The following is a 16,856-nucleotide window of genomic DNA, read 5'->3' on the forward strand; positions in this document are numbered from 1 at the left end:
TTAATAAGAATTCCAACTTTGACAATGGTTTTCAAGATAAAACTAAAGTGTTTTGAAAAGGGTTTGGTGGATGGGGTCCACACGAAGTATTTCTCCTCAAAAATGTCTTTGAACATGGAATTTTTAAGAATTCCAACTTTGACAATGGTTTTCAACATAAACTAACGTGCTTAGAAAAGGGTTAGGTGGATGGGGTCCACATGAAGCTTTCTCATCAAAAATGACTTTGAAGATGAATTATTACAATATCAACTTTGACTATGTTTTTCTACATAAATCTCAACGTATTCTGAAAAGGGATGGGGTCCGCCAAACTACTTTATCTCAAAAACTATCTATGAAGATGGTTTTGTATAACATATCCAACTTTGTCTACTAGTTTTATAATGAATCCGGCTTTGACTACTTATTTATGGTCAAACATAACGTTTTCTTTGAGTTGTTATATCTATAAATACATATACATATATTTGGGTAACATTATTAACAAACAGGAAACACTAATATGTTAGAACACATACAATCACAAAAATCTACTGTCCACAACGAAGGAAAACGCAAATCCTCCTTGTTATCAAGATTCGGATCTATGGAGTTTGGTGCTTCTGTAAAACACGGAGGAAGGATAGACCAATGTAAAAGTATTAAAATCTTCCAATCGATTATGCATGAGATACCTAACCCAACCATCTGAAAACAAATATCAAGAAATTAACACTTCATTGAAAATATGTAACTCATTCACAACTAATTGAAAAATAATAACAAACTAATTTGTAATTATCAAATATAATTCAGATTTACGCAAGCTTGAGAAGGCCACCGAATTCACGACCTAGAAGTAGATGAACAACCCAACCAGAACAGCTTCATATGGAGTGGGAGAAGAAGAACATGGTTGTGAGGATATGAAATACATACAAAAGGTTGGGTTAGGTATTTGAAAAAGGTTTACAAAAGAAGAAGAAAATGATCTTTAATTAAAAATCAACTCCGACGTTAAAATTCATTTGAAATTCATCTTTGGAAATGAATTTCAAAAAAACTTTAAAAACCATGATTTTCAAAACTCACGTTGCCAATGAAAACAGCTTGAAACATCACATTACAGTTGGTTTTATTTATGTTAAATTTGATGACAAAAATCAAGCTTTAGACAGATTTGGGATGAAAAATAGCGTGGTAGGTGAAAATGGAAAACACATGGCAGATTTTTATTCCTCCACGAAATCATGGGGAATCTCAAAAACTCACGAGGACGTTGAATTTGGTGGGCTATTTTTGGAATTTGAAATCTCACGGGCTAAATTGTCTTTTCTCTCTCATCAAAAGGGCTATTTAGGTAATTCTCCCTTATTTTTGGCGTTTCATTAGAAGAACAAAAAAAAAGTTATAAAAGAGATGCATCTATTTTTTTTGTTGCCGGACGAGGAATTCAAAAGAAAAAAACAAGTGGTTTGCTTATTATTTTCTTTGTTTCTTTAACAATCTTGGGTTGACCATTGAGTGTTGTCTTTTATTTGGGTGAACAAGACGGTTTAATTCAAAGTTCGTTTCTATACTAGTTAAACGAGTTAGGTTTTAACCAAGGTTTGAGCAAGCTTGTTTGGTTCTGAAAATGTGTTCAGACTGAATTGGTTTGTATTTGTTCCATCGAAGTGGAGCAAGAGTGTTCGACGACGTCAATGGCAAGTGACAAAGAAGAGCCGATAATCCAACCCAAAGCGAGTGGGGGGATATCACTACAGGTTCCAAAGCTGAACGGAACTAATTACATCACATGGGCGATTGTGGTGGAAGCGATCTTAGATGATCAAGAGTCATGGGAAGTTTTTTAATCGAATGAGGGTGCGGTTATTGATGCGAAGAAGAATAAAACGACAAGAGCGTTTTTGTTTCAAGTAATAGAAGGTGATATTCTTTTTTAGATTTCTAAATACAATTATGCCCGAGAAATACAGATGGCTTTGATAGCACGGTATGTTGGGGTCGAGCGAGTTCAAAAGGCTCGACTTCTAACTCTGAAAAGTGAATTTGAAAAACTCAAGATGGCGGAAAATGAGACTGTTGACGAGTTTGTAGGAAAAATAACAATTATGGTTTCAAAGGCAATGAGTCTAGGTCACGTGTTCGAGCAAGATGTCTTGGTGAAGAAGTTACTGGATGCGGTTCCAGATAAGTACTTTGAACTTGTAGCCTCAATCAAGCAAAGTGTTGATCTTGATAGTTTGATGTTTGAAGACTCTGTTGGAAGACCTAAGGCGTTTGAGGAACGTCTACGGGGGACAGAACGCGCTTCAAATTCACAATGTCAGTTACTTTTCAATCGCTCGGAAAGTAATTACAAAGGCAAGTCGCATGAGCAGTCAGGTAGCCGAGGTAAGGGTTGGCCGAGTTCACCGGGACGTGGAAAAGGCCGTGAAATCGGAGGTCAAGATCGAGATGATGAAGATCAAGATGGTTGTGACAACCGAGATGGTCAACATCGTGGGTCAAGGTATACAGGTCAAAGAAGAACCAATGATCGTCAATGGAGAAGAAAGGATATATCACAGGTTCAGTGTTACCATTGTGATGAGTTTGGTAACTTTGTGTCTATGTGTCCGGAACGCATGAACAAAAAGGAAGAATCTATTTGAACAAAATTGATGATTTCGATCCAAGTTTATTTATGATTAAAGGTGATTAGAAAAAGTTTTTTCTGAATGAAGACAGTGTGATTCCAAAGCGTTTCGAAACCGAAACAATGGAGAAAGATGTTTGGTATCTTGACAATGGAACATCGAATCACATGACGGGTAATAAAGCGTACTTTTATGAGTTGAATGAATGTGTCACAGGAAAGGTGAAGTTCGGAGATGAATCTTGTATTGATATTCGGGGAAAAGGGTTGGTTTTAATTGAAGGGAAAACGGGGGAGCAGCGCTTGTTAACCGATGTCTACTACATCCCGAGCTTACAATGCAATATCATAAGTCTTAGTCAAACAACGGAAGGTGAATGCGGGATTCACATGAAACATGATTTGCTAACCATGAAAGATGATACACGTAAGTTTTTGATGAAGGTGACAAGGACCAAGAACAGATTGTACAAGATTAGCCTCAAGATAACAAGTCCCGGTAAACGAGCTATCATTGGAATGAAGAATTTTGCAGGTAGGGATCTTCAAAGAATTGGACTGAAAGAAGACGAGCCGGTTACGAGTTAGATTCCAATCAAAGATCCAAGTTCCAAAATTCAAAGTCCAAAGAAGAGTGTTCAAGAAACTAAATGCATAGTCAAGAAAGTGATTCAAGCCCAAAGGAAGACGTGTAATGATCAAACGAAGCAAGTGTGGCTTCTAGTCAAGTGGAGTTGAAAAAACATTGAAAGAGATCATGAAAAGCCTCGGGAGAATCAAGAGCATGATGACAAGCGGGAAGTTGAAGACCAGCCAATTTCGAGTAGGAAATTAGGGCGTGACTCGGGTACAACAATTGCGGGGGTGATTGTTGGCTCAATTGTTGTTTGGCCCAAGTGTAAGGCCCAACCCAAGAGTTAGGTTTTATTATGTTTGGTAATGTCTTGGCTAACAAGTTAGATTAGTCTATATAAACCGAGTTATGGTTAGACATTAGAGTGTGTGTGAAGTTGGTGCAACCGAGTTAGGGTTCATCAATAGTCAAACCGAGTTAGGGTTTGAGGTTTGTAATCTGTTTTTTGAGTGAGATTTTCTGATTAATATAAACGAGAGTTATTCGTTGACTTCGTATTTGATTATTGATTCAGGACTTGACTAACCACCTAGGGTGGTGTTCCTATCGGGCCCGAGGCAACACTAAGCCTACCCGGCTACCCTATGAGGCTTTGAGCACCCTGTCCCCACTAATTTCGATCTTTCACGTTGTTTAAAGGATAATCTTACTTACACGTATTGCCATAAATTATTACAATAAAAGACACATTTCTGTTTTACCTAGATTCAAGATTATATTCATTTCTACATTGGACTTATGTAGCTATTAGCTTTTTTTCAAGATTATATTGACATCTATGGTTGTAAGCGAATCAAACATCCGGTCGTCTATTTGGTGGGAAGTTCGTTTGTATTCATCCGTTTAATAAATGAACCAGACACGGGCAAAAAAATTTGTTCGGTAATGTTCGGTAAGTTTAACGGACGAACACGGACAAAGGGCGCGTTCGTGAACGTCCGGTAACGTTCATCCGATCACTTCCGGTAACGTTCATTTAATAGTGTTGTATATGTTGGAATTCCTTGAATAGTGAAGAATTTGAAGCTTGTTTCTTGTAAAACACTAGAAGTTTGTGGATGTTGAACTCCAAGACATTATTTTGATATGATTATGTTTTGGTTTCTATATTAAATGTTAAGTATTTTTGGATATCATGTGACGTACTGTTCATTAGTGATTATGTTAAGTATTTTGATATGTTTATGTTTGTACATTAATGCTCATTAGTTCCATTGGTATTCATTTGCCCATTAGTGTTCCTTAGTATTTGGTTGTCCATTAATGTTTGTTTACAATAGTAACAAACGTTCATTGACAAACTCAATTCCTTAATAAACGGACACAGACACGAATTTCATTCGGTAGAGTGTTCGTGAACAATCAATCTGCCCGACAAAAGCTTAACGAACGAATATGGACAATGTTTTGCTCAGTTCGGTTTAGTCCACTTACATATAATAAATTTTGCATATTCAAATGGAATAAAATAAATTGATGCCTGGCCAACTCAAAACCAAATAATCTAAATAGCCGTTCGGCTTAGACGAAGAATGATAGATTATATGATATTATTAAGTTATTAACGCTGGCCTATTTAGCGTATTTATGTGTAATAAGTAAAGGGATGTTTGGCAGCGTTTTAATGATCCTATTAAGATGTTGCATCTGAATTCAGGTTCATCACAATGACACCTCTAAATCGGTTAGCAAATCTTTTACTCATTAAGTGTTATAATGATACTGAATGAAAATTTTACCTCTTTATTCCTTCATATGTGTTCATAACCCTAAGTCTGCCCGTCAAACCTCTTACAGGTTCAGTATTTACTTATGCAAACGTTGTCAAACAACCCTAAAATAGCATTTTATACTAGCATATGGCATCCGGAAAACCACCAATTTTGAAACACCTCTCAAAATAACTTCCGTACTAAAAAGAGGCCTGTTGTTCTAGAACTTTTCTTGACAATTGTGTTTTGGCCCATAAGTTGAGAGACCAAACAATGGCAAGTGACCCAAGTAAAAGAGTTTTAGCCCAAACCTTTAAGTTGCCGGATCAACACTAGTGTAGCGTTTAATATGCTAAATAGACCATTACGGTGAAATGAAAAAAGAAGTGTATTCCATTCAATCTTCTTGTTTTTTTTTTCCGGTATGAATCACCTTCACCATCCTCCCACCACAAACCTACATCACCTTCCCTCCCACCACCACTGCCTCCGCCACCCATCAATATCGCCCGCCATCTACACCGCCGCCCGCCACCACCACCCTTGCACCTTCTCCCTTCCGCCAACCACCACCATTGCCCACCACCCGCAGTCCAACACGCCACTTGCTAACCACCATCACCCAAAAGGCCACCGTCGCCACCACCGCCCATCGTCAACCACCGTCTACCACTGCCATCGTCCACCACCATTGCCGCCACTCGCCAACAATTTTATTTACTTTTTTCGTCTTATCCTGCATACCAAACAACACAAAGTAATGTTTCATTCATTTCCATATGGTGTCAAACAAGATAATTGTTCATTTCACTACTTCTTCCATTCCATTATCTCATACTAAACAAACTATAGATTTATTTTCATGTCCAGAACTAAAAGGGTGTGGACAAAAATACATATAAACAAATTTATTAATAGAGGGAATCGTCCGGGCTCAAATTTTCAATAAAAAACGAGTAACTTATACTGTTGCATAAAAAACGAAGGTGGCTGTGGCCGCCCTGACCCTAACTATCATTCGCATATGTCTGCAATAAGGTTCGGTAATATGAGTCTGTATGCACATCCCAAAAATTTAGATTTAAAAACACAAATAATCAACAAAGTTATTAAAAATAAATCATCATTTGTATAGCAACCGTTACATGTATACCAAATTTTAAATGACCCAAAAAAGAAAAAAAAAAATTCAAAGCCCACCCTTCAACATGTATTCCAACCTCAACACCAAATCTACCTTATATTTTACTCCTTTCTTTTGGCGGAGACAATTTCTTTGCCATATCCCGTAACCAAAACTTCTTAATCTTTCCGGTGGCCGTCTTCGGCAGCTCCTCCATGAACACCACCGTCTTTGGCACCATGTAGTGCGGCAACCTCTCACGACAAAACCTTATTATATCTTCCGAGTTCGCCTTTCCAATCAAACTCACAAACGCACAGGGCGTTTCTCCCCAAAAGTTATCCTGCCGGGCCACTACCGCAGCCTCGTGAACCACAGGATTCAAGTACAACACAGATTCCACCTCTACACTACTCACATTTTCGCCCCCAGTTATAATCACGTCTTTTGACCTATCTTTGATTTCCAAGTAACCATCCGGGTGTATCACCCCAACGTCCCCCGTGTACAACCACCCATTGTCTTTCATGCACATCGCGGTGGCCCTTGGGTCCTTTAAGTAACCCAACATTAAACACGGCCCTTTTAACACTATTTCACCCTGAGTCAACCCGTCACGTTTCACTTCAACTCCTGAGTTAGGATCCAACACGTTGACTTCAGTCAACGCTAGGGTCCTAACTCCTTGTCTTGCTTTCAAACTTGCCCGGTCCATGACTGGCAACCGGTTCCATTTCTCTTTCCATGCACACGAAACCACCACCCCCGCCACTTCCGTCATGCCATACCCGTGGCTGACGGTAAACCCCAACGCCTCCGTACGGAGGACTACAGCGGCAGGAGGCGGAGCGCCACCTGTCAAGAAATGAACAGGGTATTTTAACGGCTTGGCGGTTGGTGAGTTTGCTATCATGTTGAGGACGACTGGAGCGCCACACATATGGGTGACTTTGTGGCGGTGCAAGGCGGAGAATACGTCATCTGCGTTGAACTTGTGAAGGCAAATGTTGGTGCCACCAACGGCTGCTATGCCCCAAGTGAAGCTCCAGCCGTTAGAGTGGAACATGGGTAGGGTCCATAAATAAACCGGGTTTTTGGGTACCGACCAATCCATCAAAGAATCAATGGTTACGATGAAGATTGCACGGTGAGAATGTACAACTCCTTTAGGTGAGGATGTGGTCCCAGAGGTGTAGTTTAAGGTAATTGGATCCCACTCGTTGATTGGCCTCACCCACTGAAAATCCGAGTTCCCTTTCTTAACCATATCCTCGTACGACAAAAGATATTCAACTTCATTCATCCGGGATTCAACGGTCAGTACTGGGAGAGATTCAGATTCTGTAAACAATTAAAACCAAATTTATAAAATCAGTATCCACAAATATATCAAATAATGAGGACTAAATCATTTTCTTTAACATCATACAATATTAATGTCTTTGTATTTTTTATACAGGTAAGCAAACATGTAACTAAAACCACGAATGTCAGCCAATTCAATTTTTTTTTTTTGTTTTGAATATTGTTCGTTTCTTTTAATTATCATACAAAAACATTTTATCTAACAAGAGCTCTATGATCTAAAACCTACAACAAGGTATGGATTCACAATTTGATAAATAAAAACAGCCCACAACGACAAAGCTATATAAATTAATCGTCATATCAGCTCTATCAAAAATTTCAAACTTTTCTTAAAACAACCTTTTATTTTCTTCCACAACAACGTACAAACATCTACAAACACAATTTAAAATTATTAAAATTAAACACACACATTATTAGGTGGCCCGTGGTTTAGGACGGGTTCGAAAGAGTTAAATCTAACAAGGTTTAACATTGATTATATATAGGTATATATTATTATTATTATTATTATTATTAACTACGCATTATTATATGTAACACAGTGAATTAAATATGCATTAATAAATAATAATGCATACTAATTATTAGTAGTTACTAAAGACAATTTTACCAACTTAAAAATGTTGTATTATATTAAATTTGTAACGGTCTTAAATTCTAAAATTCTTAGCATACCTCTGTCAAATGTATTATTATAATATAGTACGCGCGCACATTATTATATGTAACACAGTGACTTAAATATGCATTAATAAATAATAATGCATATTAATTATTAGTAGTTACTAAAGACAATTTTACCAACTTAAAAATGTTGTATTATATTAAATTTGTAACACTCTTAAATTCTAAAAATTCTTAGCATACCTCTGTCAAATGTATTATTATAACATACTGCGCGCGCGCACGCACGCGCACACATATATATATATCAGGTGGCCCGCGCTTTGCGACAAGTTCGTAGAAGTTAAATCTAACTCGACTTACCTTAAACACTAAGGGGGTGTTTGGTACAGAGAATGGAAAAGGAGAGAAAATAAAAATGGAAATGGAATTGTAGAGAAAGAGAATTGGTATGGAGAATGAGAATCATTTCTCTTGTTTGGTACACGAGAAAATAAACAGAGAACTCTTCCATACCCAACCCCACCTCCACCCAACCTGACACCACTCACCACCGCAGCCCCACCACCACAGCCCCACCACCACCGCCCCACACCACCAGCACCACCACAGCCCCACACCACCAGCACCACCACCACAGCCCTTTCTTCAACCACAGCCCACCACCACCGGCTGCTGCCACCAAATCCCCTTCTTCAACCACAGTACACAAGAAATTAAAAAGATTCAAATTTTTGGAACATAAGATATAGAAAAAGGAGGCTCAGATCTGTCATCACTGCCTCTTTGGAGATTTTGTGGTGGTGGTTGTGGTGGCGATGATGATGATGATAATCAGAAGCCACCTGCGACCACCGCCGATTTCCACCACCACTGTCACCCACCTGCGACCACAATCACCCGACCATCTGAAAACCCTAACCTACCACGAACCACCACTTGAAACCCTAATCTCCGTTCACCCGTACCACCTGCAACCTACAACCGGTTACCATCTCTGTGTTCACCACTGCGAACGACGGAGACGGGGTGGTGGTTGCAGACTTGGAGACGAGGTGGCGGTTGCAGACTTGGAGACGAGGTGGCGGCCGGAGACGAGGTGGGGGCCGGAGACGGGGTGGTGGCCGGAGACGAGGTGGTGGCCGGAGACGAGGTGGTGACATGCTATGAGGAGGCTGCTGAGAAATGGATTTCTCTTTGTTTTAAAGAGAAATGGAATTCTCTAGTTTTAGATAAATAGAAAGAGAAAGAGAAATGAAAAGTGAAAAACAAACAAAAAAAATATTTCTAATTCCATTTCTCCCCAATCAAATCCCTCTACCAAACACCCCCTAATTATATTAGGTATTATTAATATATAAATAATAAACGCTATTAATAAATGCTAATTATTATATGTATTTAATGTAGTGAATTAAATATGCATTAATAAATAATATATATTAATTATTAGTTAAAAAAATGTTTTCAAATATTAAAAAAGTCTTTAATACTTAAGTTAATCCAGACTTTCATTCGCAAACTTTCCTCTACACTATGGTGGAGTCCATCCCACCCCTCGTCCACCTCCAAGCCACCTTACCCGGACCTCGGGTTTTATGCCCGTTGTGGCTGCTCTTATAGTTCTTAACTAAATGAACAAGTTATCTACTCCCTATGTGACCATTGATATACAATAAAATAGAACTCTTAACATACATGAAAATTTAGGCTTCGACTTTGGAGGGTAGTGGTATGTAATTAAGGATTATTGAAGCTATAAGAAAAGCCTAAATGAAAGTGTTTTGGATTGTAAATGTAAAACTTGGAGCAATCCCAACTTAAAGGACCCGAATGGTTAATATGAAAAGTATAAGGGTGGTACGGAAGATCTCAAGGGGCGGTTCGGTGAAGATCCAAAGTTAAGGGACCAAGTTGAATAACTTGGTGTCATAGTTATCTTTTTATTTATTATTAAATAAATTAGAGGTCTAGTTTAATTGTGATTCCTAGTTTGAGTAGGATTAGAATTGTGGGTGCTATATATACCCATCATTAGTTTTCTTTTGTTGGTGGTAGAGAAGAGTAGAGAAAGAGTCGAAAGTTGTTCTTGTTTCTTATTAATGAAAAGAGTCGCATAAACGTTTTATGCAATATCGTGTTTGATGTTCTTGATTCACTTGTCTCAGGTTTAACAAGTGGTATCAGAGCCTAACGATCCAGGCTCGTGTTTCCGATTGGCGACAAGTCTTGATTGTGGTGGTAGTTCCAATCAAAGACATAAGAGGCCAAGAAACCTATCGTTGTTAAGGTTCCGATATAAGGTGTTAGAAGAATTCGATCATAGGTTCTCAAGATAAGATTGACAAAAGACTACGTTCGAAAGTCATGCAGTTTGTTTGTTCAATCGAGTTGGTGAGAATCTACTCTGCCGTCAAATTACAATAATATATTATATTGTGCCTTTTGTGAGTTTGGAGGACTAAAGACCTTTTGCAAGAGAGGACAAGATATTCTTACTTTTCTGTGTTTTCAAGAAATAAGCCATTGTTGGTGTTGACTTTTTGCGTAAACAGAAACCAACTGACAAAAGTCCAATTGTTGTTTTATTTCTACAACAATTAAAATAAATAAAGAGGAGTCCCATCAAAGTTATTTCACTTTTGGAGATTGAAGAATTCGATAGAAGGAAATAAAGAATACGATCGTAGCGAATAACCGAAACAATGGCAGAATTTCACGTTGTGGGAGGAATCAAGAAGTTGAACCAAAGCAATTATAAACAATGGTCGATATGCATCAAATCATATCTTCAAGGTCAAGATCTTTGGCAGGTAACGAACTGTACCGAGACGAGACAACCCGCAAACGATATTAACGGTAGTATCGGGAAGTGGCAGGTGAAAGAGGGCCGTGCGATGTTTATCATCAAGACGACGGTTGATGATGATGTTCTTGATCACATTCAAGATCTCGAATACCCAAAGCAAGCGTGGGATACGCTAGAGACCTTATTCACAAAGAAGAATGATGCTCGATTACAACTAGTCGAAGGTGAACTAATGACGATTTCCCAAGGTGGTCTTCCTATTTCACAATATTTTCGTAAGGTAAAGAATTTGTGTCGCGAGATTGGAGAACTCGATCCACAGTCTCGGGTTAGCGATGCTCGTATGAAGCGGATACTCATCCATGGTTTAAGGCCGGAGTATCGTAGCTTCGTTACCGCTATTCAAGGGTGGGCGACCCAACCGAGTATTACCGAGTTCGAAAATATTCTTACCGGACAAGAAGCCTTAGTGAAACAATTAGCCGGTGTGTCGATTAAAACCGAGAGCAAAGCCTTGTATGTCGGAAGAAAGGAGAAGCATCTGCTCAATAAAAATAGGAATCGTTATGGAGAGAAAGGAAAGAATAAGTACTGGGAGAATGAGAAACGTGAACGACCGAAGAAGAAAGAATGGAACCGAAAGGGTCGAGATGACAACTCTGAAGAAGATTCATCGGACGAAGAGAACCGAGACAAAGAATCAAGGTACCAACCAAAACAGTTTCCGTTTAGGTGCCATAACTGTGGACAAAAGGGGCATATGAAGAGGTACTGTCGAGAACCTAGGGAGGAAGGTAATGCAGCTGTTGTTAAAGAAGAAGAACCGTGAGATGTGGAGGCTAATATGGCCGAGGTTCAAGAAAATACACAGTTGATACCGAATTCAAACCGAATCTGGTAGATGAATGGTTTGAAGAAGGCTCTTGTTGGTGGACAAATCAAGAAGTAGTGCCTGAGTCAAATCCGTTGAAGGTAACATTGGAATCATCTAATGTTATTTTAAATCTAGATGATGAGGAAATCATGGTTGAAAAAGAAAATACGGTTGATCAAGACGTAACCGTGACAGTAACCGAACAAGACAAGAAAGAAACCGTGTTGGATGAAGTGCATGAGGAGATAGTTCCGTCTCATGTTACGGGTGGTCATGGTGAAATAGAAAACGTTGAAGATCAACAAACCAACAAAGTTGATGTTGGAGTTTGCATGAGGTTCATGCAAAGTTCGGGTGATCCGAATGAACGAACGAATAAAGGAGTTGAGTTCGAGAGGGAGCATGCATCAAGTGAATATGGAAGAATTGCTTTGAGTACCATGATAGTTGGTCATGAAGTTAAGAAAGCAAAAGTCTTTTCCAATCTGAAATCCGGTGATGCAGCTTTAAACAATGGTAATCTCGAAACTAGAATAGTTGTAACCAGGAAAAAGAAACCTGAAGGTAGGGTTATGAAGTTGAATCCAAGAATCAAGCTCAAAGATGTGCGAGCTTTACAAGGTGTGAAAGATCTTGGAGGAACAATGGAAGTTGGTATTGAGAGGGAGTATAAAACTTGGAGCAATCCCAACTTAAAGGACCTGAATGGTTAATATGAAAAGTATAAGGGTGGTACGGAAGATCTCAAGGGGCGGTTCGGTAGAGATCCAAAGTTAAGGGACTAAGTTGAATAACTTGGTGTCATAGTTATCTTTTTATTTATATTAAATAAATTAGACGTCTAGTTTAATTGTGATTCCTAGTTTGAGTAGAATTAGAATTATGGGTGCTATATATACCCAACATTAGTTTTCTTTTGTTGGTGGTAGAGAAGAGTAGAGAAAGAGTCGAAAGTATTTGTTCTTGTTTCTTATTAATGAAAATAGTCGCATAAACGTTTTATGCAATATCGTGTTTGATGTTCTTGATTCACTTGTTTAAGGTTTAACAGTAAATTCATTAGATATGCCAATCACTTGAAGGATGTTAGTTTTTATATATCGAACATGATTATTTTGTTTTGAAGGCCGGCCATTTGTTGGTTTAATTAGCTTGGGCAATAGTTAACGTGAACAATATTCGAAAATCGATTTTTATCTGGCTGTGCTCAGACTGATATTAGATGGCGATGATCGATCAAATTCTTATCATTACACCCTAAGTGTTAAAATCTGATAACCGTCCCTCATGACTGTTAGGACATGTCTCAATCAATGTCTTTTGGACAGACAAAACGGTACCGGTTTTGTTCAATGAGTATCACCTATAAAACTTTAATGGACTATAAAGTTTCATGAAAACATAACTTAGTTAGTATACATATACACACATACTAAAAATAGTTTATAGGATCAATAATGATTTTCCAAATCATTTGTTACCAATCATATTTTGTATTTTTGTAAAAGAAATTATGTTTAAATAAACTTATACACTACTCAAAAAAAATCATATACATCATTTTAATTAATGATTTTGGTCATCAATAAAGTCTTCCCCTATATTAACCAGTAGAAATTGATTATTATGATTTCATATCACAATAATCATATAGTCACATTAAAAATACCATTTAATAAAAACTTACTTGTCTACACAAATTAAAGAAAACAAAACATGTACCTTCAAAATCCCTAATGATCACCAACACCGGCCGCGGTGTCCCGGGCGGCAACCTCGACACGGCCTCCCGTCCAAGAGCCGAAAGATGAGCATCAACAAACAGCATTTTGGACTCCGAGTGTCGGAGCATGACCGAGACGGTCCGAGCATCAAGCCGAGTGTTGAGATTATTGAGCACCGCACCTGACATTGGCACCGCAAACTGTAGCTCATACATTGCAGGGACATTATAAGCCAAAACCGACACAACATCACCGCGGCGGATGCCTGCTCCGGCGAGGGAGGATGCCACCTGGAGGCATCGGCGGTGGGTGTGGGCCCATGTGAAGGTGGTGTTATTGTAGACAATGGAAGTACAATCGCCATAAACGGTGGCTGCTCGTTCTAAGAAGGTGAGAGGTGTAAGTGGGCATGAGTTTGCAGATGTGGGCTTTAGATGGTTCATTATGTATACGTACGTACAGATGGGTGTATGTCTATGCCAAGGCTAGAGTGCACTAGTTATAAATGTTGTCCAACTAATAAACCATGGAGGGCTTGTGAGCATTTATATTGTGGTGTAGTGCTAGGGTTACTATCACACCCTTACTTTCTTTATTTATTAGCTCAACCAATAGAGGTGGGGAAATATATAACATGTGAGGGGGGTAACAAAGGTAGGGTAGGAGTCAAAAAATTAGTCATTTTTAATGCTTCTCTGACCTGTGGGCTGAGTTGGTTGGGTAAGTGGTTGTAGAAATCTTTTTTTAATTTTATAATTAATTAAACGATATTTTATCCACACTAACATTTAATCTCATACTGTTTTTAACGGCTATTTTAACTTTATAACTCATAAATCATAGCTTTCTTGCCTTCAAAACGGTTCATGCTTTCAAATGGCCGTATGAGTATTTGTCAAACGTCCGTTTATAATTTTTGGGATGTGAAATTCGAAAATGGGATGATGTGAGAATAGGCGCATGGCCCTTAATTACTTTTTTTAATATTATTTGGTGTATACTTTAAAATGAATTTGGGAAATACAAAAATGAGTTCATGACTTCAAAAATGTCTCCTCAGATTTCGATTTCTTTCAATAATCATTGTTTTTATTAATTTTAGCAATAATAGTTCGTTTATTTCATATTTAAAGTTTTTTTAAAAATAATACTTATTTTCATGGCTTAAACGTCACTATATAATTGAAAAGTAAAAATACTTTTATACATAACATTTAAATAGCAAAATCACACATATAAACTCTTAACAACTTGGGAGACGCACATTTAATAGAGTAAAGATATCGGTCATCATGTTGATTATTAAATATAAGTAATAATGGTAGCGAGTTATAATAATGATTTTTGTCTTAGGTAAGCTTTGCAAAGAAATATATTGTGCATTAAAGTAGTAATGTAATTTAGATTTGTTATTTTACTATAAATGTTTTAGTTCATTCTGTGTATATCTTTATAAAATTTATTACTAAAATGATTGTGCTAACTGCATTTATGTGCAATATTAAATACGAATGAAGATAAATTATACCAATATCACATATATTAATTTTGAATATATTGTTAAATGTACATAGTGTTTTTTTAATAATAAATTCACATTTAAACTCATACCGACTTGGGAGACGCACATTAATTCATTAATGAAAACAAGAAAATAATTGACAAGTAAAAATAATGACAGTATGTTACGTATTTTCTCTAAGATTTAAGTTTATATACGTATAATTATAATATATTTTAAATTAGTTTTAAAGCTCGTGTAACATGAGATTATCTAAATAAATAAGTTACAAATAAAACAATACATAATGTATATGAAAAAATATATTACATCTGTGCTTGTATCACTATACATAAATTGATTTTATTTATGTCACAAAATGATTTTTTTCCAAAAGAAAATGAACTTGGTAAAAAAATAATACACGTGCAAAAACATATCAAAAAATACGCCATCTATTATAAATTCCATTCTCAATATCATATATGTATAAATGAAAAAAATTTGGTTATGAAACAATTTTGGAGAAAACTTCTCATATAATAATAGTTTTGAACTACACCATAAAAAAGAATTTTTTAAGTTTGAGGGGAGTTTCTCGAACTTGCCATAATTACAAAAAAAATAAATACATAAATAGCATGTTAACCCGTTCAATTTTGTGAATGTTTTGATTCACTTGAGCATAATTTTATATGACATGTTTCACATACAACATTCTGATAACTATCAAGGAAACATCAATGCTTACACAGATGTTTCAAATTTGATAAAAGTTAGAAGCATTGATAGGCCTGGAGGTGGTATGTCGGAAGTGTTTGTCATTTTTTCTTTAATTTTAATAGTCATGTGAAAATATTCAATGTGCAAAATCCCAAATATTTTTACTATTTCCAAAAAGACCTCGGTAACGCGACATAAAGACTCCTTCTTCTTATTTCTATTTAATTATTAATTCTTATTGATGAAATTTCATTTTACAGAATAAAACTAAACTAAAAATGAACTAAATTCTAAATAAAGATAAAGCCAAATTTACTGAAGTATTAAGAATAATGAGATGAGTTAGATAAATATAAAGATCTTTCTATTCTATATATAGCAAAAGAAAAGGACTCTTTTCGTGAGATAGTTGGATATTCCTATAACATAATAACATAAGAAATCAATGGCTTTTGCGAAAAGAGGAAGACACTTTATTTTATTTATTTTTTCAATATTCTTTGATTGCAAAGATGCATTATCAATCATGTAATCCTTAAAAATAAATTTGAAATCCAATCACATTTAAAATTCTAACTTTCATTTGTTTTACATTTTCAAGTCAAAACTTTATAATCGTAACAAATTTGATGATAAATCTATTTGCATTCTCAAATTTTTAAAAATATTCAGATTACCCCTTTTTTACCCGTAACAAATTTGAGTCAAATGTAGTTAATTTATGCCAACGATTTATTTACCAACTTTTAACCCGTAATAATCAAATTTAAGTTCAATAAAAAATCCGAAACAATCCTTGATAAAAAAACTCAAGAAACTAAATATAAAAAACTTTATTATATTTGAAAGTTATTGGTATATACTATCCTTACAATTTAATACACACACACACACATATATAGTTTCCTAAATTAACCGAAGAATTAAATGTATAGATTTAAATCATATATTTATAATTTATAAATTTATATGACAACGTAAAAAAATAATAGATAAATGGATTTATTTTTAAAAAATGGATCGATTTTTAAGCATATATTTATAATTTGATGATTAAAAAAATTATTTCGTAAAATGAAAGCATATTAGAGTTTTTGTTTTTTATTTACAATTTTCAACAAAATATATAGTATAATAT

The 16,856-nt window shown here is 36.3% G+C and overlaps 2 protein-coding genes across 2 annotated transcripts; one reads left to right on the plus strand and one right to left on the minus strand.

Annotated features, from left to right (window-relative positions):
- Nucleotides 1-1,685: 1,685 nt before the first annotated feature.
- On the plus strand, nucleotides 1,686-2,639 carry LOC143599027 (uncharacterized). The gene is made up of 2 exons (XM_077077096.1): nucleotides 1,686-1,829; nucleotides 1,929-2,639. Exons 1-2 carry the CDS (start codon nucleotides 1,686-1,688, stop codon nucleotides 2,637-2,639), a joined length of 855 nt encoding a protein of 284 aa, XP_076933211.1.
- Nucleotides 2,640-5,975: 3,336 nt separating this feature from the next.
- Nucleotides 5,976-14,234, minus strand: LOC143599286 (putative CoA ligase CCL11). The gene is made up of 3 exons (XM_077077275.1): nucleotides 13,493-14,234; nucleotides 8,757-8,762; nucleotides 5,976-7,433 (listed from the first exon to the last, which is right to left on the minus strand). The coding sequence occupies exons 1-3, from the start codon at nucleotides 13,935-13,937 to the stop codon at nucleotides 6,208-6,210; spliced, it is 1,677 nt and encodes a 558-aa protein (XP_076933390.1). The 5' UTR covers nucleotides 13,938-14,234; the 3' UTR covers nucleotides 5,976-6,207.
- Nucleotides 14,235-16,856: the final 2,622 nt, after the last annotated feature.

The sequence above is a fragment of the Bidens hawaiensis genome, unplaced genomic scaffold (assembly GCF_021521415.1).
Source record: "Bidens hawaiensis isolate Kalapana, Puna unplaced genomic scaffold, B.hawaiensis_p1.1 tig00001920_1, whole genome shotgun sequence".
In the NCBI taxonomy this organism is placed as follows: Eukaryota; Viridiplantae; Streptophyta; class Magnoliopsida; order Asterales; family Asteraceae; genus Bidens; species Bidens hawaiensis.

Excerpts from the sequence above, each read along its gene's own strand:
- LOC143599027 (XM_077077096.1), top strand. The coding sequence starts at position 1,686 with ATGGCAAGTGACAAAGAAGAGCCGATAATCCAACCCAAAGCGAGTGGG. Across the intron at positions 1,830-1,928 it reads ATGATCAAGAGTCATGGGAA|ATTTCTAAATACAATTATGC; the intron begins GTTTTTTAATCG and ends ATTCTTTTTTAG.
- LOC143599286 (XM_077077275.1), bottom strand. The coding sequence starts at position 13,937 with ATGAACCATCTAAAGCCCACATCTGCAAACTCATGCCCACTTACACCT.